Here is a 23,997-nt window from a genome sequence, read left to right on the forward strand (position 1 = left end):
ACCTTTCTCTCTGTCTCTCCCTCTCACTGTCTATAACTCTACCTCTCAAATAAATAAATAAAATCTTTTTCAAAGAATTTATTTATTTGAAAGAGTTATAGAGAGAGAGCTCTTCCATCTGCTGGCCCACTTCCCAGGTGGCTCCGACAGCCAGGGTTGGGCCGAAGCCAGGAGCCAGGAGCTTCTTCCAGGTCTCCCAAGTTGGGGCCCAAGCATCTGGGCCATCTTCCACTTTTTCCCAAGCCATTAGCAAGGAGCTGAATGGGGAGCGGAGCAGCTGAGACAGGAACCAGCACCCATAAGGGATGCTGGCATCACAAGCGGCAACTTCGCCCTCTGTTGCCACAGCACTGGCCCCTCCTCACAATTTCTACAACAGTGACTTCTTAAGTAGAACGTGTCTAAGAATGAAGGGCAAAATTGCCTTGCGTGACTTTTCAAAATATCCATTCCCAGCCTTTTACAGGCTATTCTGGGCAGAGGGCCCAGATATCTGTATTTTTAAGTCTTTTAATTTGAAAAAAAATCTATAGAAAAGTTACAAGAAAAATGAATCTACCGAGATTAGCTACGGTGGACCATTGGCAGCTCTGAAGTGTAGTCTTTCCCGTGCCCAAGAAGGAAGCGTAAAGGCCCCGGTGAGCCCCGTTTCTTACACCACGCCTCCTCAAGCCAGCCTCAGCCAGTGGGGAGACCCCTGCCCGGACCAACCAGCCAGGCAAGGGAGAGGGCACGTGTCACAGACCATGGGGGCTTCAGCAGAACAGGCTGTGGACACACTAGCCAGGCAAACACACCTCAAAGCAACTAGCCAAGTAACTAATGAACCAGCTAGTAACTAACCAGTCACCTCAAGAAGCCAGAAAAAGGACCACTGAAAGCTGGAGATAGGACACATTGGTGACACTGATGACAGAAATCAATAAATCAGAAAACAGAAAGACAAGGGAGCTGATTCTTGTAAGCGCTGTCTAAAACAAGGGGCCGGCCTTGTGGTGCAGCAGGTTAAGCTGCGACCTGCAACACTGCTGCTCCACTTCTGATCCAGCTCCCTGCTAATGCGCCTGGGAAAGCAGCAGCAGATGGCCCAAATATTTAGGCCCCTACCACCCACCTGGGAGACCCAGATGGAGTTCCAGGCTCCTGGCTTCAATATGTTGGTGTGGTCATTTGGGAAGTGAACCAGCAGATCAAAGATATCTCTCTCTCTCTCTCCCCCGCCCCCGCCACCGCCTCTCCCTGTCTCAATAACTCTGCCTTTCAAATAAATAAATAAACAATAAAACAAACTTCAGGCAAGTGTAGCCAAGATTATACAAACCTCCACTGGCAAGAGGAAGTGACTAAAATCTGGCAGTAGGAATTTTTTTTTAATAATAAAAATAGGGCTGGCTCCATGGCTCACTGGGTTAATCCTCTGCCTGTGGCGCCAGCATCCCATATGGGCGCCGGGTTCTAGTCCCAACTGCTCCTCTTCCAGTCCAGCTCTCTGCTATGGCCCGGGAGTGCAGTGGAGGATGGCCCAAGTGCTTGGGCCCTGCACCCCATGGGAGACCAGGAGGAGGCACCTGGCTTCTGGCTTCGGATTGGCCTAGTTCTGGCTGTGGCAGCCATTTGGGGAGTGAACCAACGGAAAAGGAAGACCTTTCTCTCTGTCTCTCTCTCACTGTCTGTAACTCTACCTGTCAAATAAAAAAAAAAAAAAGTGAAACTGAACTATCTCAGTGAGCATGGATATTATCTAGGAAGGTATTCATTAAAATCTATCAAAAATGACATAAAACACTCAATAAAATCATAAAGGAATTGAAAAAGTGATCTAATAGGTACCCCCTACTAGAAGACACACTTCCCACTTAATTTACAAAATTTATATGAAGAGGCTGGCGCTGTGGCATAGCAGGTAAAGCCACCGTCTGCAGTGCCAACATCCCTTGTGGGTGCCGGTTCTAGTCCCAGCTGTTCCACTTCCAATCCAGCCCTCTGCTGTGGCCTGGGGAAGTAGTGGAAGATGGCCCAAGTCCTTGGGCCCCTGCACCCACGTGGGAGACCTGGAAGAAGCTCCTGGCTCCTGGCTTCGGATCGGTGCAACTCCGGCTGTTGTGGCCATCTGGGGAGTGAACCAGCGGATGGAAGACTTTCTCTCTCTCTCTCTCTCTCTCTCTCTCTCTGCCTCTGCCTCTGCCTCTGCCTCTCTGTAACTCTACCTTTCAAATAAAATACATAATCTTTTAAAAAATCATATGAAATTAATTTAAGCTCTAACAAGCATCATGTAAGTAATCAAGGAAAGACATCCTAAGTAAAACTTCCAAATCAGAGATAGGAAACAGGGCATGTGCTCTCGTCATCCTCTTTCCCGCCACCCACAGAGATCCCTGAGCCATCGCAGCCCGTGGCGAGCTCCAAGTCTGCGGGACAGCATGTTTTGATGATTTCTACCAAAGAGTTCAGAGATGTTCCGCTGTGTGTCACACACCATGCCAGTCCATCTTGCTGATGACCGCGCCCCTGGAATCAACCACAGGGCCAACGTTATAAAAGAATAGCATACATTAATACTTTAATAGCATTTATTCTAGAAACGCAACAAAGCTCAAACTAGAAGATACACTGAACATAAGAATAAAGCAAAGGAAACAAAAGTCACTGCAGAGTGAGAGATGTTGGGAACTATTTTATAAAATTAAGCATCTACCTGTGACTTTCATAAAAATGAATTTTAATAAAACACTAATAGAAACATGGTAAACAGGGTATTTGAAGTTAACAGCCAACATCAAACCACATCTAAGAGAAATGCCAGAGCCAGGATTGGCAAACAGATCTCATCGGTTGTACCAAAAACAATTGACTGTAGTAACTTATGGGAATGTTACTGGGATATTTCTGAAATAGAGTCATGGCTTAGCAGGAAAAGTACTAAAAAGATTAAGTATGTTTGCTGTGGGCATAGGTGAATGCTGGCACGTAGAGTTGATAGTCTTTCACTTTATAAAAGTCAGAACCAAGACAGGGATGATCACTGTTACCTTTATTATTCAACATTATTCTACACAATGCATGAAAAAAAAATAAATAACAAGAACCATAAACACTGGAAAGGAAGAAAAAATTGTCATCTGCCTAAGTACAAAATCCTGAAAACTAGTAAGAGTCTTCTGTAAGATGTAAGATGGCAGAGTGAAATAAAACAGTCAATTCACGATCAAAGATTACCTACTGTACAAAAAAACAAGACAAAGGCCAGCACTGTGGTGCAGCAGGTTAAGGTGCCATCTGCAACACAAGTATCCCATATGGGCATGCTCCACTTCGGATCCAGCTCCCTGTTAATGCACCTGGGAAAGCAGAGGAAGATGGCCCAAGTCCTTGGGCCCTTACCACCCAAAAGGGAGACCCAGATGTAGCTCTTGGCTCCTGGCTTCAGCCTGGCCAACCATTTGTTTCAGCCATTTGGGGAGTAAGCCAGCAGATGGAAGATATTCTCATTCTCTCTCTCTCTCTCTGCCTTTCAAATAAATATATAAATTTTTTAAAAAAAAATCATACCTCAGGGCTGGAGCTGTGGCTTAGCACTGCCTGCTGGCATCTCATATGGCCACTGGTTCGAGTCCCAGCTACTCCATTTCCAATCCAGCTCTCTGCTATGGCCTGGGAAAGCAGTAGAAGATGGCCCGAGTCCTTGGGCCCCTGCACCCGCGTGGGAGACCCAAAAGAAGCTCCTGGCTCCTGGCTTCAGATTGGCCCAGCTCCCGCTGTTGTGGCCATCTGGGGAGTGAACCAGTGGATGAAAAACCTCTCTCTCTCCCTCTCTCTCTTTCTCTCTCTGCCTCTTTGTAACTCTGCCTTTCAAATAAATAAATAAATCTTTTTTTAAAAAGAGAAAGAAAGAAAGAAAACATTTCCTACATTAAACTGGCAGGCTCAAAAATCTGTCCCTTAGTTGTAAGGTGAATTAGTAATTGACCTGTTCCCATCTGCTTCCTCAGGAAACTACCGGAAAATAAAATCACCTATTTCAAAACTTAGTACCGATCACGAGAGGCTGCAAGGGGTGGGGATCGAGGGGGTTTGGATAACGGGAACCAAACCGGAGCTGCACAGAGGAAGAGGTTCCTGGGGTTACTCAGCATAGGGGCAGCCTGATTCACAGCAGCCTAGTGCACATTGGGTGCACAAAGAGAGAAGCTCTAAACCTCCAAGCATAAAGTGATATCTGAAAAGGGGAAATGTCGGTTAGTCTATTGTGATTGATACACATGTCATCTGTAGCCCGTAAGTATGTACAATTATTAATAAAAATTTAACCTGGTAGCGACTGGGAAATTCACAAAGTTGACCATCAAAATCTGCCTCGCACGTGGTTTTGCAGACGGAATGCACCCCACCTAAGGAGCCTGAGATAGAATCAAGAGAAGACTCCAGTCGAAAGTAACCCCACAGCCTGGGGGAAAGAAGCAAACCAGAACATCTTTCCTGCAGGAACCTAGCTTCAATGCAAGGCAAAAACAACAACAATAAATAAATAAACCACAGATAAACTTTCAAGCCATTCGAGCTTATGGGCAAAAGATAAAAATCACGAGTCAAGTGGAGCAGCAGTTAGGACAGCACTGGGATGCCAAGAGGCCGCATCCGAGCCTCGCTTCAAGTCCAGCTTCCTGCTGACGCCCACCCCAGAGGCTGCAGATGATGGCTCAAGCACTGGGTTCCCTGCCACCCAGAATGCATCTCTGGCTTTTAGCTTTGGCCTGGCCCAGCCTCGGCTGTTCTGGCATTTGGGGAGTGAATCAGCAGATGGGAGATCTCTCTCTCTCTCTGTCTCTGTCTCTCTCTCTCTGCTTTTCAAATAAATAAATATTTCTCAAATTATAAAACATACAAGGAAACAAGTTACCATGAGCAAAACCAACAAAAATCAAATTAGACCACAATGACTTAAGATCATAACTATCAGACAATAAAATAAAGATATTTTAAGAATATGTTTAAGGAAAAAAAGAAATTAAAAAATGTGTATTTAAGAATAACAACATAGGCCGGCGCCGCGGCTCAATAGGCTAATCCTCCGCCTGTGGCGCCGGCACACCGGGTTCTAGTCCCGGTCGGAGTGCCAGATTCTGTCCCGGTTGCCCCTCTTCCAGGCCAGCTCTCTGCTGTGGCCTGGGAGTGCAGTGGAGGATGGCCCAAGTGCTTGGGCCCTGCACCCCATGGGAGACCAGGATAAGTACCTGGCTCCTGCCATCAGATCAGCACGGTGCGCCGGCCACAGCGCGCTGGCTGCAGCGGCCATTGGAGGGTGAACCAACGACAAAGGAAGACCTTTCTCTCTGTCTCTCTCACTGTCCACTCTGCCTGTCAAAAAAAAAAAAAAAAAAAAAAAAAAAAGAATAACAACATAAACCAACCAAAAATATATTTAAGAGTAGCATGTTTTAATAATTAAAATAAAGGTTTAAAAGTGTTATTAGAGGTGGATGTTTGGCCTAGTGGTTAAGACACTGCTCTGACGCCAGCATCTCATAGCAGAGTGCTCGAGTGGAGTCTGGCTCTGTCCAGATCCAGCTTCCTGCTGTTCACGCCTGGAAGGCAGCAGGTGCCCCCCCCCCCCCCCCCAGTGCTTGTGTCCCTGCCTCCCACTGGGAGAGTGTGATTGAGTCCTAACTCCGGGCTCTGGCCTGGCCCAGCCCTGGCTGTGGCAAGCATTTGAGACGTGAACCAGCCAATCAGAGATTCTCTCTCTTTCTCTCTCTCTCTCTCTCTCTCTCTCTCCCTCCCCTGCTGCCTTTCAAATAAATAAAACTAATTTGCAAATAACAAAACATCTTCTCCTCCCACAGTTATAGACAGAGCCCACATGACTTGCTCTGATCACTGGGATGTTAGCGGGCACAACGTGACCCAAGGACAGGAAAAGCAGTTGTCCTTCTCTCACCTTGAGAGGCGCATGCGCAGGCTGTGCAGCGGGTCCAGGAGGAGGAGAGAGACAGGCGAGGCAGCGCGAGCCCTCTCAGCCAGCTCCGCTCTAGGATGCGGTCAGCCTACAGACTGATGAGAACAGAGAGCTGCCGTTTCATTCCCCAGTGTCAAATGGAGCTAATTGCATACGATTTCTGTAGTATTAGCTAACTGGCAGGGATAGCTCCCAAAAACACCTACAGTAAACGTGCCATTTAATGATGAAATAGTGAAACAATCATTTTAAAGAGCAGGAACATGGAACCGGGACTATGGCACAGCAAGTTCGGCCATCACTTGTGACGTTGGCATCCCTTATCGGATTGCCAGTTCAAGTCCCGGCTGCTCCACTGCTGATCCTGCTCCCTGCTAATGCGCCTGAGAAGGCACTGGATGGTGGCCCAAGGGCTTGAGCCCCTGCCATCCACACAGGAGGCCAGGATGGAATTCCTGGCTCCTGGCTTCAGCCTGGCCCAGATCTGGGCCATTTGGGGAGTGAACCGAGTAGACAATCTCTCTCTCTCTCTCTCTCCTCTCTCTCGCTCTCTGTCACTCTTTCAAATAAATAAATCTTGAAAAGTAAATAAATAAAGATCATGATAGAGATAAAGATGTCTACAGCCACTACTTCCTTCTGTGTTATATTGACAGTCTTAGGCAAGGAAATAGAAATCAAAAATTTCAAAAATACAGCATATATGGCTTGCTGGTAGGCTGGATGTGGGGTAGAGAGAAAGAGAGGAATTAAGAGTAACTGAATTCTCTTGCCTGAGCATGTAACACAGTGGATTTATTGAGATGGGGAAGACTTAGAGAAAAGCTGGGGTAGAAGGACAGGAGTCAAGAATTCTCTTTTTGTTCTCATCAATTTTGAAAACCCAATTAGATATCCAAATGAAGATGACGAAGGAGCAATTGAATATAGGAGTTTAGAGCGCAGAGGAGAAGTTGGGACAAGAGAGAGAAAATGTGAGTAATCAGCATACGGACAGAATTTAAAGCTGTGGAGTTAACGAAGTGACCCACAATGTCTATGGAAGGGAAGGGAGAAGGAGGGGAGGGGAGGGGAGGGGAGGGGAGGGGAGGGGCCCAATAATTAGCCCTGAGCACTCCACTATTTAGAGGCCAGGAAAATGAAGAAGAATCTGCAAAGATGACCGACCGGCACAGCAGGTTAAGCCACAGCTTGGGACACTTGCATCAATATCCTAGTGCTCCCAGAACACCTACAGTAAACATGACATTTAATAAAGAGATTAATGAGAATGAGAGGGGCCGGCACTGTGGTGTACTGGGATAAGCTTCCTCCTGCAGCGCCAGCATCCCATGTGGGCACTGGTTTGAGTCTCAGCCGCTCCTCTTCCGATCCAGCTCTCTGCTGTGGCCTGGGAAAGCAGCAGAAGATGACCCGAGTACGTGGGCCCCTGTACTCACATGGGAGACCCGGAAGAAGCTCCTGGCTCCCAGCTTCCGGCTGCATATTGGCCCAGCTCTGACCATTGTGCCCATCTGGGGAGTGAACCAATGGATGGAAGACCTCTCTCTCTGTTTCTCCCTCTCTCTATAACTCTACCTCTCAAATAAATAAATAAAATCTAAAAAATAAATAAATAAAATGAGAATGAGTCCTGTTTCTGCTTCAAATCCAACTTTGCTAATGTGGAGGCTGCCCGGTTGTTGCAAGCACTTGAGGAATGAACCAGCAGATGGAAAGTCTCTCTCTCACTCTCTCTCTCCTACTCTGTCTTTCAAACAAGTAAATATTTTTAAATTAATAAGTAAATCTGATAAGTCTCTAACCACCAATGTACATGGAATATGGGAAACTGAGGAACATACTACATTGCACTAGGGTCTGAGCGTTTAGCCTAGTGGTTAAGGCACCTGTCGAGACAGCCCCATCTCCACTGGGGAATCGAGGCCAGAGTCTCAGCTCTGACGACTGATTCTAGCTTTCTGCTAATGCAAACTCTGGAAGGCAATGGTAATGGGTCCCTAACGCTCACATGGGACACCTGAATTGAGCTCCTGGCTTTGGCCTGGCCCAGCCCTACTGTTAGGGGCATCTGGGGAGTGAACCAGCAGATGGCAGCATTCATTCTTTCTCTCTCTCTCCCTCTCCCTCTGAAATAAATTTTAATTTTTAAAATAAATCACACCAGAAAAAGTTCAGAAAAATTCTGACTTTGAGAAACTCTATTGGACAAATGACTAGGTTTCTTGAAAGAGAGAGAGAGAGAGAGAGAGAGAGAGAGAAGGAAAGAAGGGAGGAATAGGAAGGGGGCAAAAAGGTAAAGGAGGGTTTTGTTTTGTTTTGTTTTGTTTTGTTTTAATTTTATTTGAGGGGCTGGCGCTGTGGCATAGTAGGTAAAGCCGCCACCTGCAGTGCCGGCATCCCATTTGGAAACCGGTTCAAGTCCTGGCTGCTCCACTTCCAATCCAGCTCTCTACCATGGCCTGGGAAAGCAGTAGAAGATGGCCCAAGTCCAGGCTGGCGCCATGGCTCACTTGGTTAATCCTCTGCCTGCAGTGCCGCCATCCCACATAGGTGCTGGGTTCTAGTCCCAGTTGCTCCTCTTCCAGTCCAGCTCTCTGCTGTCGCCCGGGAGGGCAGTGGAGGATGGCCCAAGTGCTTGGGTCCTGCACCTGTATGGGAAACCAGGAGGAAGCTCCTGGCTTCAGACCGGCACAGTGCCAGCCGTAGTGGCCATTTGGGGAGTGAACCAACAGAAGGAAGACCTTTCTGTCTCTCTCTCTCTCACTGTCTAACTCTATCAAGTAAATTTAAAAAAAGAAGAAGAAGATGGCCCAAGTCCTTGGGCCCCTGCACCCATGTGGGAGACCTGGAACAAACTCCCGGCTGCTGGCTACAAATCAGTCCAGTCCCAGACATTGCAGCCATTTGGGGAGTGAACCAGCGGATGGAAGACCTCTCTCTCTGTCTCTCCTTCTCACTACCTATAACTCTACCTCTCAAATAAATAAATAAAATCTTTTTAAAAGATAAAAATAAATTGCCCGGGGTGTTGAGCTTGTCCTCCCTAAGGCTGACTGACTCTGGACACCAGCAATCATCAGGATTTCCCATTTTACCTCCCATAGTAGTTGAACGTCTCCTCCTCCCCCTGTTCATCAACCCACTCCTTGTCCAGCCCTTCACCTCCGGTCACAGCCTCCTTCCTGCTGAGGATCCACACACAGTCACACAACCACCCAGTGATCTTTCTGGAACCGGCACCTGGGGGTCAGCGGTGTGGCCCAGTGAGTGAGTGGTACCCCATATCAGGGTACCAGCTCCAGTTCTGGCTACTCTGCTTCTGATGCAGCTTCCTGCTAATGGTCCTAGAAAGGAGAACTTGGGCTCCTGCCACTCAGGGAGACCTGGATGGAGTTCCCGGCTCCTGGCTTCCGCCTGGCCCACCCTTGGCTCTTGTGGCCATTGGGGGAGTGAACCAGGGGATGAAAGACCTCTGATGTCTCTCCCTCTGTCTCTCTCTGTCCCTCTGCCTTTCAGATGAATTAATAAACAAATAAATAACCTTTAAAAAATAAGTAAAATGCAACAGGCATCCAGCTGTTTGAATTACTATCACCAACTACAGCCATGCTGAAACTCGGGCAAAGGTGGGTCACGTTATTCCTAATGACTATTTAAGACGAGGCATTAATTCAAAGCAAAAGGAAAGAGATGCAGGTGTCAACGCTAATTCGCTGTGCCAGGCTGAGCCCAGGTGAGACACCCTCCCTTGTAGGGTGCACGCAGCAGCCTCTGGCCACCCGCGAGCCTGGCACACGTTTACCACTGAGGACCGCCTTGATTCTTTTCTCGTTAGCCCTGGACAACAGCACTTCTCGGCCCCAAGTCTCCTAAATGCGTGACAGGGCTCCGTTAGAAAGCCGCCACTCACGCGACACGGACTCTGCTCCTATCTGCTTTCTGTTCAGCTGACCACAGAAATAGATAAAATTCTTGACAGCTCAGCCTCGCCCGCTCACGCCTGTCTCAGCCAGTCTCAGCCCCCACTCCTGCAGCACCCTCATCCCGCCGCTAGGTGGCAGGCGGTCCGCCGACGCCCGAATCCGCTCTCTCCAGAGCCGACCGCCGGGACCCAGCGACACCACCCAACCCCGGAGATGATTGGCTATTTGCCGATGACCCGGGGGCGGAGCTAGCGGCAGAACCGGAAGCGCTGGGCAAGGCGAGCGCCCGGTGTCCCGAGACTGGGCGTGCGCACTCGGGACCCCCGCGCCGACTTCAGACCGGCTGCAGCGCCGCCTCCGGCCTGAGGGGGGCAGACCGGGTTCCTGCGTGACAGAGAGCGGAACCTGCGGGAGGGGGGTCACACGGCTCAGGGCTGGGCCACACGGAGGGGCGGAGTCACCTTGAGGGGAGGGGTCACAATGACTTGGGGAGTCACTCTGAGAGGTGAGGGTCTCACCGCGAGGGGAGAACACACAGAGGAGGGCGTGCGGCGCCGAGGGGTTCCACACGCCGATGGTGTCACGCGGAGGAAAGGTTCCCCCGAAGGGGAGGCGTCTCATCGAGGACGAGGGGGTCTCGCCGGGGAAGCGTTCTTTGAGGGGGCGGGACCCTGCGGAGGGGTGGGCTTTCGCGGAAGGCGGCGCTGTCCCCTCAGGTGGCGGCTCCTCTCTTAGAAGAAGAGAGGGTCATTTGCACAAAGAAATAAGAGGGCGGTCCCTGCTGGGTGGCCACGGGGCGGAGACACGCATCTGAACTTTGGGGACCGGGGGCGGGATGGAGTGAGGCGGAGTCGGGTGCGAGCCAGGGATGGGAAGGCGCCCCCCAGTCACGGGGCGTCACAACCGCCCGTGAAGATAGAAGGTGGCGGGAGGTCCAGAGCTTGGGGCGGGTGGAGGGGCAAAGGGACCTGCGGAACGGGCCGCAGGCCGGGAAGGCGGATCGCTTGCGGGGTCTGCGCTTCTGCCTTGGCTGGTCCGCGGAGCCCCGGAATCGAGCCGCCCCCTGAGCCCGGCCCTCCACGGACAGAGACCCGGGAGAGAGGAGAAAGGGTGCACAGGGCAGCTAAAAGGCATAGGAGCTTCGCGAACGCACAGGCGGCCCTTCCGTTATTCGCGCCCACGCCTGCGTTTCCGTGACCGCGCCGCGTCGGGGGTCGCGGGCCGCGGGCCGCGGGTCGCGGCGGGTGCGCACCTGAGGGGGCGTGGCCGCCGCCCGGAGGCCGGGCCTGAAGGAGTTAAGCGGAGCCGCGGCCCAGCCCCGCCCTCGGCAGGCCGCGGAGCCTGAGCCCCAGCGGCGGAGCCGAGCAGCCGCCGCCCGCCCGCCTCCGCCTGCGGGGAGCCCGCCCGCCGGCGCCCGGGAGCGCCGCCGCCGCCGCCGCCGCCCGGCCCAGGCCCAGGCCCTGCGCAGAGCGGAGCGGACGGAGTGGCGTCCACCCCGGCGCAGCCCCCGGCGCGGCGGGGGCGGGCCCAGGGTCGTCGGCGGATCTTCCATTCTCAAGGCGGGAGCGGGAGTCCCGGCGCCCCGGATCGGGCTGGGCCGGCGCCCATGGCGAGCGCGGCCTGCCCGGGCCCGGAGGACCCTGCCATGTGAGGCAAAGCCCGGGCTGGGGGCCCGGCCATGGCCGGCGAACGGCCCCCGCTGCGGGGCCCTGGGCCGGGGCCCGGAGAGGCGCCGGGGGAGGGGCCCCCGGGCCCGGGGGGCGCAGGCGGAGGCCCGGGCCGGGGCCGCCCCTCCTCCTACCGGGCTCTCCGCAGCGCAGTGTCCAGCCTGGCGCGGGTGGACGATTTCCACTGCGCCGAGAAGATCGGGGCCGGCTTCTTCTCTGAGGTCTACAAGGTAGGACCAGCCGAGAGGGCAGAGGGGCGGGACCGAGCCTTCGACGGGAGGCTGGAACGAGGGGCCCCGCAGCACGGGAGACAGGGCCCAGACACCGGCTGCCCGCCCCTGCCGCCCCCCCACCCAGGTTCGGCACCGACAGTCAGGGCAAGTGATGGTGCTGAAGATGAACAAGCTCCCCAGTAACCGGGGCAACACGCTCCGGGAGGTGCAGCTGATGAACCGGCTCCGGCACCCTAACATCCTAAGGTGACTGCCCCAGCCTCTTGCCGGCCAGTTTGGTGGGCGGGCCGGGGGGAACGGGACAGATCCCACGGGAAAAGTAGGAATGAGGAGGTGCCGGGTTCTTACAGCCTACCCTCCCGTCTTGCGTGGTCCCCTTGCAGGTTCATGGGAGTCTGTGTACACCAAGGGCAGCTGCACGCTCTCACGGAGGTGAGCAGCGGCCAGAAAGGCACTGAGGGGCCCGACAGATCGGCAAAGGAATCATGGGGGGGCGGGGGGCGGGGCCTTCCCTTCCCCAAACTTCCCTTTGGCCAAACCACATGTAAGAGGCCTCGGCTGGTCTCCTCCCGAAATCGCCCAGCACAGTGCTGTGCAATAGAATTTTCTACAGTGATGGGAATGCCCGATATCTAATTGTCTAAACATCTAATTCCGTGGCCAGTGTGGCTGAAGAACGGAATGTTCATTACATTTTAACTTGATAACCTGACCCTCAGTATTGCGCGGAGCCTGTGGCTACTGCACAGAACACAGACTCACCCTTCCGACATTTACCAGCTTCCTGAGTGTCCCCTGGGAGACCTAGAATCCAGAGCAAAGCCTTGACATCCGTTCCCTTTCTCCTCCCCTGTGCCCCAGTATATGAATGGGGGGACCCTGGAACAGCTGCTCAGCTCCCCCGAGCCCCTATCCTGGCGGGTCAGGCTCCGCCTGGCTCTGGACATTGCCCGAGGCTTGCGGTACCTGCATGCCAAGGGTGTGTTCCACCGAGACCTCACATCCAAGGTAGGCTGCCCGGGTGGGTGGAGGCACGAAGCGGGAGTGGAGACTACTAGGTCGTGACTGGCCCATGAATGTTGGAATGTGGACAGTGGGCAGAAATGGAGGCAAGGCACTGGGGAATAGCAGGGAACTGAGGTGAGGGCATTGTTTCAGGGGCTGAATTTGAGTGATGTTGCCATGTTGGGGGGGTGCACTGGAGAACGGGGAATCAAAGAGGGTTGCTAGAGTGGCAGGGCTTTGGGGTGTGCGTTGGGAGCCAGAAAGCAGAGGGTGATGGGTATGTGGGATGCTGTGTGTGTGTGTCAGAACTGTCTGGTCCGCCGGGAAGACCGAGGCTTCACGGCTGTTGTGGGTGACTTCGGGCTGGCTGAAAAGATCCCTGTGTACAGGTGAGGTGGATGCCCGGGTTCCCCTACGCCCTGGAGCACTTCCGGGGTGGGGGGTGCCCGCCTCATCCCCTGGTGCCTGGGAGGGTGCCTGAATGGGATGCTGCTGACCAGCGGCCCTTGCAGGGAGGGGGCAAGGAAGGAGCCGCTGGCTGTGGTGGGTTCCCCGTACTGGATGGCCCCAGAGGTGTTGCGAGGCGAGCTGTATGACGAGAAGGTAAGACACCGACCCCCCCCCCCGGTACTCTCCTGAGACCCCATCTCCACAGCACCCGCCAGAGTCAAAGGTCCCAGGACTCCCGCCCGCCCCTCACAGGCCCTCTTCTGCCACAGGACTGGCAGGATTCACTCCCCCACCAAATTTCGGCATAACAGAATTCTGAAACGGAAACTGCCCATCCCTCCCCCCAACATTACCATCTCCCACCCTAGGCCGACGTCTTCGCCTTCGGGATTGTCCTGTGCGAGCTCATTGCCCGAGTACCTGCGGACCCTGACTACTTACCCCGGACCGAGGTGAAGGCTTCTAGGTTGGAAAGGAAGGGGACCTCCTCATGGGCAGCTCATGACCAGGGAGGGTTCCCTGGAGGTTGGGGTCCTGCTCGGGGGGCAGTGTGGGAGTAGGAGGAAGACCCCGAGGGAGTCTGATGGGAGGCCTCCTCTGTCCCCACAGGACTTTGGCCTGGACGTGCCTGCTTTCCGCACGCTGGTGGGGGACGACTGCCCGCTGCCTTTCCTGCTCCTGGCCATCCACTGCTGCAGCGTAAGGGTCTCGCCCTGCTCCCTGAGCTGACCTGGCTGCCCCACGGGCCCCCAAGGGGAGGGGAGGAGAACTCGGGGACCCTCCAGAGCACGAGTGAAGCTACCCCTTTCTCTCCCCACCAGATGGAACCCAGCACCCGTGCTCCCTTCACCGAAATCACCCAGCACCTGGAGTGGATCCTGGAGCAGCTGCCTGAACCAGCCCCGCAGCCCAGGACTCCCCTGGCCTACAATCAGGGTAAGTGAGCATGACCTTGACCCAGATGAAACCCATTTGCCTCTCTCCTCCTCAGAACCCAGAGAATTACAGGGGGAAGCTCAGTGTATTTAGTAGTTGAGAAGGCGGGGAGTGGGGGTGGGGTGAGGGTGAGGGTGGGGGTGGGAGAGCATCTCGAGGAAGATGGCTTTCTCAAGTTAGAGCCTGAGGGGGCAGAGGAGGTAAGGGGGCTGGGGTGACACCCCCTTCCCAGAGCACCCCGCAGGGAACTCCTGAGCTCCAGTCCCACCAGCCTCGGAGGACAACCAGGCCCTGGAGGAACTCTGACCAAAGCCGAGAACAGTGATCTCAGACTTCTCTGTCCACAGGGTCTGTTCTAAGAGGGGGTCCCTCGGCCACGCTGCCCAGGCCGGACCCCCGGCTCTCCCGGAGCCGGTCAGACCTCTTCCTGCCCCCATCACCAGAATCGCCCCCCAACTGGGGGGACAGTCTGACGCGAGTGAACCCCTTCTCTCTACGGGAAGACCTCAGGGGTGGCAAGATCAAGCTCCTGGACACACCCAGCAAGCCGGTCACACCCCTGCCCCTTGTACCGCCATCACCGATGCCCTCCACCCAGCTGCCCTTGGTGAGCACGCCGGAGAACCTGGTCCAGCCAGGAACACCTGCCCGCCGCTGCCGCTCGCTGCCCTCGTCCCCTGAGCTTCCTCGACGTATGGAGACGGCACTGCCAGGTCCTGGCCCTCCCGCCATGGCCCCCTCAGCTGAAGAGAAGATGGAATGTGAGGGTAGCAGCCCTGAGCCAGAGCCTCCAGGACCAGCTCCCCGGCTGCCCCTGGCCGTGGCCACAGACAACTTCATCAGCACTTGCTCCGCCTCCCAGCCCTGGTCCCCTAGATCAGGACCTCCCCTTAACAACAACCCCCCGGCTGTGGTCGTGAACTCCCCGCAAGGCTGGGCTGGGGAGCCCTGGAACCGGGCTCAGCACAGCCTGCCCCGGGCAGCAGCCCTGGAGCGGACAGAACCCTCGCCACCCCCTTCAGCACCCCGGGAGCCCGACGAGGGGCTACCCTGTCCTGGATGCTGCCTCGGCCCCTTCAGCTTTGGCTTCTTGTCCATGTGCCCCCGCCCCACACCAGCTGTTGCCCGCTACCGCAACCTGAACTGTGAGGCAGGCAGCCTCCTCTGCCACCGAGGGCACCACGCCAAGCCACCCACACCCAGCCTGCAGCTGCCTGGGGCACGCTCTTAGCAGTGGGGCCTGTGGTCTCGGGACACCCTGTGAGGACAGAGTGCACTTGCTGGCCAGTGCCAGCCCCAGACGGGCTGACCGGCTCTTCTCCCCGTCTAGGGGAGCCTCAGCGTGGACTTGAGGGACGGAGCACTTTTCCTATCCGACCCCTGGGCTCGCCCTCCCATGGGGGTCACTGAACCAGACACAGCATTGCTGACACACAAGACTAACACGCGCGATTATTTAAGAATATTTCAATAAAACTGCCTGGCTGGCCCCGGGCTGCCCTTATCCCCTCGGCCCGTGCGCCCTCCTCCCCGCCCCCACTCCCATGCCGCCATGGGAGGTTCTTGGGGAGGCCAAAGTCCCTTCTCAAGGCTTCTTCACCCTGTTCCCAGGAATAGACGAGTTTCTGGGACAAGGTTTTAGGCAGCTGCTGGCTAGAGTGTCGTGTGGATCATGCCTTGGCTGGGCACTGCCCAGAGAGGAAGTACTTGGGGGGCAGGGTGGAGGCACTGAGGTTTGGCCCCGAAGTCCACAGGTTAGAGGTGAGGGTCACAGGCTCTCGTCAGCATGAATATCTGGAAGAGTACAGCATGCGTGAGCTCCGCCGTTGACTGTCATTGGGCCCCCGGCCAGCTCCCTGGACAGCCACCGCCCCAGCCTCCCTTCAACTCTAGGTCTTAACCTGCCCCTCTGCACTCCCAACCAAGCCGCAGCCCCGCCCACTGTGGCTATGGACAGGACCATCATGTCCAGGAAGAACGCTGCCCTCTGCCCTCCCCCCGGGCCCCACTCTTCAGTCCTCTACCCCTTGGACTCACCATGCCGCCACCCTGGCTCCACTCTCACCCAGATCAGGGCAAAGGGTGCTCCTCGTCTGGAAACCGGAAAGAGGCCACCTCACAGATGCAGGGAAGACGAGTCTTACAGTCCCGTGGCTCCAGAGTTTCCCATGACCAGGTTTTTAACGCGGCACATTTTGAGGTTTCAGTAACAAAACTAAAGGGTGGTGAAGTGAAAGTGAAAGACTGAATCCTCCCTTTCCTCCCCTGCCCTGCACAAAACCTAGCCCGAGTCCTAACTCCCTATGCCTCCTGACGCATGGCTCGGGGACACGTGTCTGGATTCTAACCTAAGAGGCTTTGGGGCCAGAGGAGGGAAACTTGCCCGAGATCTTAGGATGAAAACACCACGGGCTCCGCGAACACGAGAAGTGGCCACCTCGGGTCAGGGACTCTCGGGTTGATCCTTGGGGTTAACCTGCTTTCCTATTTCCCTGGGGCTGCTGTAGTGCCCCAAGTGGCCCTGACTGGTATAGCACAGATTCAGCTTGGGAAGTTAGAATGCTGGCACTTCCCAGCGGTCAAGCCCCGGCTGAACCTCAGCTTCTCCTTCTCAAAGAGGACGTCGATCCTGACCTAGAAATTATTCCAATTAATTGTTTTAAATGTGCCATACACTTCTACATACTAGGGATACAGTAGAGACTAAGACTGCCTTGAAAGGTTCTTACATAGAGGAAACAAATAGGCAATTACAGTATTAACTGATGAAAACGTTTTGGAATCAGAACCTAAGGAGGAGGTCTCATTATTGTGTCGTTATGAAGGGATTATAGAGTTGAAAGCATGCAAAAATCCTAACGAACTTACCCATTAAACACTGTACCGTCACTCCACCGCCAGCCATCATTAAAGCTGAGGCCAATCCAATACAAAGTATCCCATGACAACTGCAACCTTAAGTTGCTAAAAGCCTGAAGGGAGAGTGCACGAGAACACAGGGGTGTAGAGAGTGTGGCAGAAAATGGACACCGGAGGAGGGGGGCCTATGAGCTCTGGCAAGAGGCTGAGCCTGCCTTTGGCACTGGACAGCTCATCGGTGACTTGGCCCCGCGTTCTTCAAGGGTCACCCTTTAGATCACCTCCCAGCTGGGTAAGGATTTCTGCCGGCCTTGGGAGGGGAGGCATCCCCTGGGTTGTTGTGGTCCAGCCGGTCGCCACCATCCAGCCCGCCAGGTAACACACCTCTCGGCCCAAGGGACCACGAGGGTCAAAGACTGGTCATCAGCCTGGAGAGCTGCCCCGGGAGCTCAGATGCGAGGCTGAAGGAGAGAAAGCTGCTACACGGCGGCTCTCTGGCCGGTGCTAGCCGGCTGGGAGGGACCCCCTGGAGCGCTGTGCTGAGAAGAGGCTGCTGGCACCCAGTGCTGCAGAGTACCGCGATCAGCCACGTCTGCCACAGTCCAGGTGCCAGCGTGCTCTGCTGTGCTGACTTGGTGACACGTGTCCCTTTACCAACTAGCAGCCCTCCGGTCTGTGCGGAAGCGTGCGCTTACTTACTGAATAATAACTCCAAGGACGGTCTCTGTCTATGGCCAGGTCAGACGACAGAGATTTACAATATCTCTGACTTTCCTCCCAATCTCTCTCAGTGAATGAGATATGAAAGCATTTTCCCCGGATCAGTGTCCATCCCACCGGGCAGCAGGTGTCTAAAAATCAGGGAGAATGTGACAGCAGCAGCACCACCCAGCAATCTGGTCACTAACAGTATCCCCTCAGGGCTACTCCCCGCACCTACAGGCACTTCTGGTCCTTGACCCTGGCAGTCTTGCCCTGCCCCGCCGCCTCCACCCCCGGAAATGCCATGTCTATGTACTCTCACTAAAAGGTCTTAACACTCAACATCACTTATTTATGATCTGGGAGTTTTAATAGGACCGGTGTTTCCACCTCCAATTCCTGAACACTTGCAGTACACCTGAATTTTGTCTAATCTCACCTGGCACCCTTAACTATTCACTAGGCCCTCACTCATTCATTCATCTCTTTTGCTCCCTAAACATCCTCCACTGCACATTCAAAACTTTGCCATGTGAATCCCTTAACTGTGTGATTAACTAACTGGAATGACATATTCTAGACCCGGAAGGCATGGTCAGATTTTCATTTTTAAAGGATCTCTCTGGCTCTAATATGAAGAATGGACTGGGGAGAGTAGGGGTAATGGCTAGGAAAAGAATTCAAAAAGCTGTTACAGTTAGCCTTGCAAAAGGCCAGGATGGGCAAGGTTTCAATGGGATTATAGACTTGGTGGTGGGAAATGGAGGGCAGCCCCTCTAAGGAAGCAAGAAATGAGGGCGTCCGCTGAAAGCGAGAGGAAGGTGGTAGGGAAGAAGTTACTAGGGAAAGCAGGCTGACCATGCAGAGGTTGCCAGGCAGTGCTTGGAGCCTGGAGTCCCAGTGGCGCCAGGTGGAACGATTGCACAACCTGGCACACCTTGGTGCAGACCTGGGTAAAGTGGTCAACTGGGTTGAGCCAGAGTTGAGGTCTTGCAGGTCAAGTGCACCAGAAAGACCCTGGAACAAAGGAATGAGTAGCTGAGCCATGGGCTTGGGACCCAATATAGGTAGAGAGGGAGGTGAAGACAGGCGACAGCTGGTGGGAAGAGCGGAAGTAGGGGATCAGCAGGTGGGAGGCCTCAATGAGGTGGAGGGAGTGTGGGGAAGGGCTGGAGGAGCGGGCGGCTGTTATGGGAATAGAAGTCTGCAACTGCCCTTTCGACAGAGCAGCAGTTTGGGACGCTATGGGAAGGGGTGGCAGCACTGGCACGGGACTGGGGGCACAGAGGATAAGGAGACCAAGGGAACAGGAGCCGGAGGTACGTGCACAGAGTCTTCCTGCCCCTCAGATAATAGAGCCTAACCCTAACCATCTCCAGCCCCATTGGCCCCGGCGCCTTGCACAGAACCTCAGCCTGCTTCGGCCTGGCCTTTCCCCTGTCGTGTGTCCGTTCAAAGCGGATGGGCACAGCTGGAGAAAGTCCCTAACCCTCGCACTCACCCATCTCACTGCGGGTGCCACCCACCCATGAACTCCAGCTGCCCTGCCCCTCCAGGCAGCAGGAATGCCTCACCTCCGAGGGGCTCTCGATGGAGCAAAAATCAGTTAAAGCTATGGACCCTGTCTTCTGAAAAAACGTACAACCAACTTCACACCTGAACTCAGGGGGCTGCGGATCCTTGCTGCAGCTGCCAGCCAGCTGACCCCTGAGTTTGCCAGGCTGCCCTGGACGATGATTGGCACTGCTGGCTGCACCCTGCTCTCCCCGCAAGGATCTGCCCTGGAGCTCAGGGGTCCCCCTCAATCCAGGACGCAGCTTGATCCTTCTCCCTGTTGGCCGAGGCTAAAGCTCTTGTCAGCCACTGCCCCTCTCCTGAACAGCTCGCTGGCTCCTGAGAGCTGCCAGGCTCCCGCCCCCGGTGTCCCCTCCCAGCCAGCCCCTCCGCATCCCCTCTCCCCAGGGCAGATACCTCGTGATGGGCACGTGAAGAAGGGCTTCAGCGTGGCCTGAACGTGGCTCAACCTCTGCTGCAGGGCGCTCCTCTGTGCCACCTCGCTCTGCAAGGTCTCCTGTGTCTTTTCCTTGTCCGACTGGCAGCCCTGTAACCGCTCCTCGGCAGCCTGGTGGACCCTCTGCTCTGCCTGGAGGGCTTCCTGACTCTGGGCCAGCTCTCTCTTGGAGCCCTGCAGGTCCATTTCGCTCTGCCCCAGCTGGATTGTCCTGAGGTGGAGCTGCTGCAGAAGGCTGCTGTTAGTGGCTTCCAGAACCCCGTCCATCTGCCGGAGCTGCTGAGACACCTGCACATCTGGACGGCCACAGAGAGGGGTTTGGAGGGCCTCCGCTTCAGCCACGCTCTGGAGCCCCGACACTGCAGCAGTGGCCCCATTTCCACATTTTGCAACCTCACCCCCCGCCACGAGCTGACATGTAAGATCTGACTGTCGAAAGCTTCAGGATGGAGGAATTGGCAGTTAGGGAGGGGCAGCAGCAGCCAGACGGGAAGCCGAGGCCGGGCAGGGACTGCAAGTTCTGCTGAGGAAGGGAATCTTTGCGGGGGCAGGAGGGGACAAAGTGGTTTGGGTTAAGGGAGAAACCAGGGTCAGCCATACTCACATCGCACGCCCAGGGAGATGGCAGCCACCCCCAACAGCAGGCAGGTGAGGAGCAGGCCCAGCTGGAGGTACTGTGAGCAGGCTGCCCGGCCTTGGCCTTCAGGGACAGTGGGAAGAAAGCTGAGGGGCTGGGGTGGGGGACAACCTGGGGAAAGCATTCCTAGGAGGACCCCGCAGGGGTGAGGGGGAGGGCATGGCCGGCTTCCTTAGGCGTGGGGATGTTTTGGAGGTGAAGAGGGAGAATGTTCCAGAATAAGGCCTGGGGGGTGTTACTGGCAAGGCGGGTTGAGGGGCACTGCCCTGCCTGGTAGGAGGGGAGCTGATCTCAGAGGAGAGGGGGCAAAGGCGGGGAGGTGCGGAAATGGGGTGTCAGCTGGGGCCGCACCGGGAATGCTCATCCCCGGGCAAGGCACCACCCTCCCTCCCCGGGGCTGCTGCGGGACGATACCCACCAGCGAGCGTCCGCCCGGCAGCTGGTGACGCTGCGCCGCTCCTGGAGGCGGTTGGCGGCTCCGCCTGGCCGTCTGGGGAAGGGAGCGTCAGTGGCTGCCCCGCAGCCTCCCGCCGCCGAGACCCCAGCGCTCCCGCTGTTGCCCTCTGCCTGCAGCTGCTCTGGGACGCCCTCTCAGCTCCCGGGACTCCTCGTGACCGCAGGGACTCCCTCTGCTCCTTGCCTGATCCTCTCTCCGGGGGACCCCATCATCGCCCTCCTGGGTCTCCCTCTAGCATTTCCTCAGGGTGGGGAGGGGCTTTTCCACTGGCTCCAGCCTGGATCACTCTCACCTCTCCACCACCCCCTTTCCCTCCCGTGGTCCCCGTTTTCCGTTGGAGCTCAGCCCCCCTTGCAGCTGCCACCTCCCTCCTCCAGCCCCAGCCTGCCCGCTGCCCTTCCGCTTGGCTTTGGGACAGCCCTCACACGAGGCCCCAGTTGCCCTCCCCTTCCCAGCCAGGGTGCTGTCCTCTGGAGACCACCGTGGACTCCCCAGCTCAGGACATGGCCCCCACAGACACACGAATCCCCTGTGCTCGCTATACCTGCCTGGTCCCCTGTTGCAGAGGGAGCCAAGGTCTGGGGCCCCCCCAGGCCTGGGGGCACCTGCACGTTCTCGTAGGTGAGTTCTCCATCCTCATCGGACTCTGGCAGTGGAGAGGAGAGAGTAAAAGGAGGAGGGTGGGAGTGGGGATGGGGGCGGGCAGGTCGTGAAGGAGGATGGGACCGCCCTTACCCTGTCCCGGGAGGGAGACGCTCTTCCTCAAGGGAGCCTTCACAAACCGCAGCTCTGCGTAGGTGATGGCCTCCGCCATGGTGCCCAGCACCTGGCCTCCACCCGGCTCCCCTCTCCGCCGCCGACTTGAGCCCCTCTTGCTCTTCTGCCCTTAGACCCTGCTCACTCCTCGGCTCTGAGTTCCCCCTGTGGCGGGGCGCAGCTCAGCACTTGCCCCTGTGACTTGCCGTCACAAAAGAGGAAGGTATGAATGAGTCAGTGAAGCAGAGGCATCCTTGGGCCTGGCCAGAGAGGGGCCAGAGAGGGTGCTGAGGGCCAGGGCACGGGGCAGGGGCAGGGGGCCTGGCGCTGCGTCCTGCCAGCACTCCCCCTTTGTGTTCTTGAGAGCCACTTTGGCAGTGCTGGGCTCTGAGGCTCCTCCCTGAGTGGCCCACCCTCCCCTCCTGACCACCGCTGTCCCCAGGGGCTTGCCCATGTACATGTAGTTGCTGCTCTTTGGGTTCCAACCCGCCCTACATGATCACCCCAATTATTGCTCCAGCGTGAGGCTCCATCCTCCCCCATCCAAGTGGGGGGTCCTGCTCTGGAACCCGGCTCTTCAGCATCCTGGGGTTCCCATAAAGGGATCCTGATCTGGCAGCTCCTCAAATGGGGCTCACGTCCCCCTGCCGTCGGCTTGGGGGCTCTCAGGACTGACAAGTGAGGTTCCCACACACAGGTTCTCACTCCAGAGCCGTTCTGGGGAGCTGGCCCCTGTGCTAGCATCTCTGGCTGATTTCACCTGTGACTGTCAGCCCTTTCTGCTTCCTGTCTCCCAGCAGCTCCTGTGTCCTTGCCTCTGAGGCCAGGGAGCAGGTGCATGGGGGGTTAACAGGGCCAAAGCTCCCAAGACAGGTGAGGCCAAGAGATGACGCAGACCCAGACGCTGAGTGTGCATACTCTGAGCCACCAAGACTTTCACATTTTCTTGGTCTTACTTTCCTAGAAAAGTTCTCCCTTGAAAAAGCCCTAAGTCTGCCCTCTTTGTACTCAGCCCTGCGAGAAAAGAGGCGTTTGTGAGGGAGTCCCTGAGGCCTGCGAGGCCCTCATGGGTGGTGAGGGCCCGGCTGATGGAGAAGAGAGGGAGACTTGGCAAGGGGAGAAGGGCCCGCGGGCAGAAAGCACTCCCGAACATTGGGCTTGCAAGATGTGACCCCTCACAGGGACTCCCACGGGGCCTACATCGGGGATGGCACTGGAAACCAGGGCCAGCAGGGAGGCAAGAAAAACCCACTGCCGTGTGGGTGACACCTGCCCCCTCAAAAACCCGTCTGGCAGCTGGGGAGGAAAAAGGAAGGGGGAAAAAGTCCTCGCTACAGGCTGACAGTTCGTGTGGTTGGTGGTGTGTGGCGGACCCTGCACTGGGCCCTGGAGCTTGCCCGAAGCTTGCTCAGCTGCCCCAGAGAAAAGTGGCCGTGCAGGCAGGAGCGCACACTTGTCACCTCCGGGATGGGACTGAGGAGAGGCCGGCGATGCGTATGTGCGGGTGTGTGTGCATGTGAACAACACACGCATGCCCCGGGTGTGCACAGGCGAGGCGGGGGTGGATGTCAGAAGCCGCCCAGAGGGTTCTGTGGGCTGTGGGGTACCTGTCATCACTGGTGTCTTTTACCAGGGCAGACACTGACAGGCCATTTTCAAAGAAGCCACCAAAGGTCATGGCAACAACTGCTACAATGTTTCCTTTTTGCGGCTCACCCCTGAGGTGTTTCTGCAGCTGCTAACGGTCTCTGCTTGACTAAAGTTTCCAGCAGCCCTGGCCCCTCCCCCCGGAGGCCTGGGAGGGTCAGTGTAGTGTGTGTGGGGTGATTCCCCAGGGGCCTCAGAGGCCATGACAGCAGCTGGGGGCAGAGTGGGTGGGGACAGTGTATCTGCGGGGGCGGTACGCGGGTACGTGTGGGCAGCCAGGGAGTCCATCCATCGCAGGAAGCTTTGCAGGTATTCCAAAAGCTGGAGATAATGTCCCAGTGTTCATAACCAGTACACAAATGAACATGACCCAGTGCCAATTAAAGTACCAAAACCAAGCTTGCAGTATGCGCCCAACAAAAGATGGGCGGGGGGGTGGGGAATGCGCACAGCAGCTGGGCGGCTGCTTGGGATGCACTGGGACACCTGCCGCCCCTATCAGTAGAGTGCCTTGTTGGAGACCCAGCTTCTCCACTTCCAACCTGGCCTTTCGCTAATGCATGCCCTGGGAGACGGCAGGCGATGGCGATGGCGATGGCAATGACGGTGGTATAAGACCTTGGGTCCCTGCCATGCACTTAGGAGATCTGTATCAAGTTCCAGGCTCCTGGCTTCAAGCCCAGCCCAGGCAGTTGCAGACATTTGGGAAGTGAACCAGCAATGGAAGATTTCTCTCTCTCTCTTTCTCTCTCCCT

General features: G+C 55.9%; 3 protein-coding genes across 4 annotated transcripts in view; 2 read left to right on the top strand and 1 right to left on the bottom strand.

Moving 5' to 3' along the window:
* RUSC2 (RUN and SH3 domain containing 2) overlaps nt 1–6,571 on the top strand; it is a 76,706-nt gene extending 70,135 nt beyond the window's left edge. For both annotated transcript variants that reach the window (XR_011380830.1, XM_051844093.2), the window contains one exon: nt 4,376–6,571. Coding sequence is in view for 1 of the 2 variants with exons in the window: in XM_051844093.2 (XP_051700053.1) it covers nt 4,376 (1 nt within the window). In the remaining variant the exon portion in view is untranslated. The remainder of the gene's footprint in view (nt 1–4,375) is intronic.
* Nucleotides 6,572–10,351: 3,780 nt separating this feature from the next.
* On the top strand, nt 10,352–15,677 carry TESK1 (testis associated actin remodelling kinase 1). Its single transcript, XM_002708006.5, has 10 exons — nt 10,352–11,779; nt 11,907–12,028; nt 12,166–12,214; nt 12,644–12,790; nt 13,094–13,176; nt 13,300–13,390; nt 13,606–13,689; nt 13,847–13,936; nt 14,059–14,173; nt 14,521–15,677. Exons 1-10 carry the CDS (start codon nt 11,561–11,563, stop codon nt 15,402–15,404), a joined length of 1,884 nt encoding a protein of 627 aa, XP_002708052.1. The 5' UTR covers nt 10,352–11,560; the 3' UTR covers nt 15,405–15,677.
* CD72 (CD72 molecule) lies at nt 15,626–21,925 on the bottom strand. Its single transcript, XM_008269670.4, has 9 exons — nt 21,575–21,925; nt 21,384–21,485; nt 20,801–20,872; nt 20,350–20,445; nt 19,706–20,041; nt 17,732–17,883; nt 17,042–17,145; nt 16,211–16,388; nt 15,626–15,967 (listed from the first exon to the last, which is right to left on the bottom strand). The coding sequence occupies exons 1-8, from the start codon at nt 21,651–21,653 to the stop codon at nt 16,244–16,246; spliced, it is 1,086 nt and encodes a 361-aa protein (XP_008267892.1). The 5' UTR covers nt 21,654–21,925; the 3' UTR covers nt 15,626–15,967; nt 16,211–16,243.
* Between the last annotated feature and the right edge of the window lie 2,072 nt (nt 21,926–23,997).

Source organism: Oryctolagus cuniculus, chromosome 1 (genome assembly GCF_964237555.1).
Source record: "Oryctolagus cuniculus chromosome 1, mOryCun1.1, whole genome shotgun sequence".
Taxonomy (NCBI): domain Eukaryota; kingdom Metazoa; phylum Chordata; class Mammalia; order Lagomorpha; family Leporidae; genus Oryctolagus; species Oryctolagus cuniculus.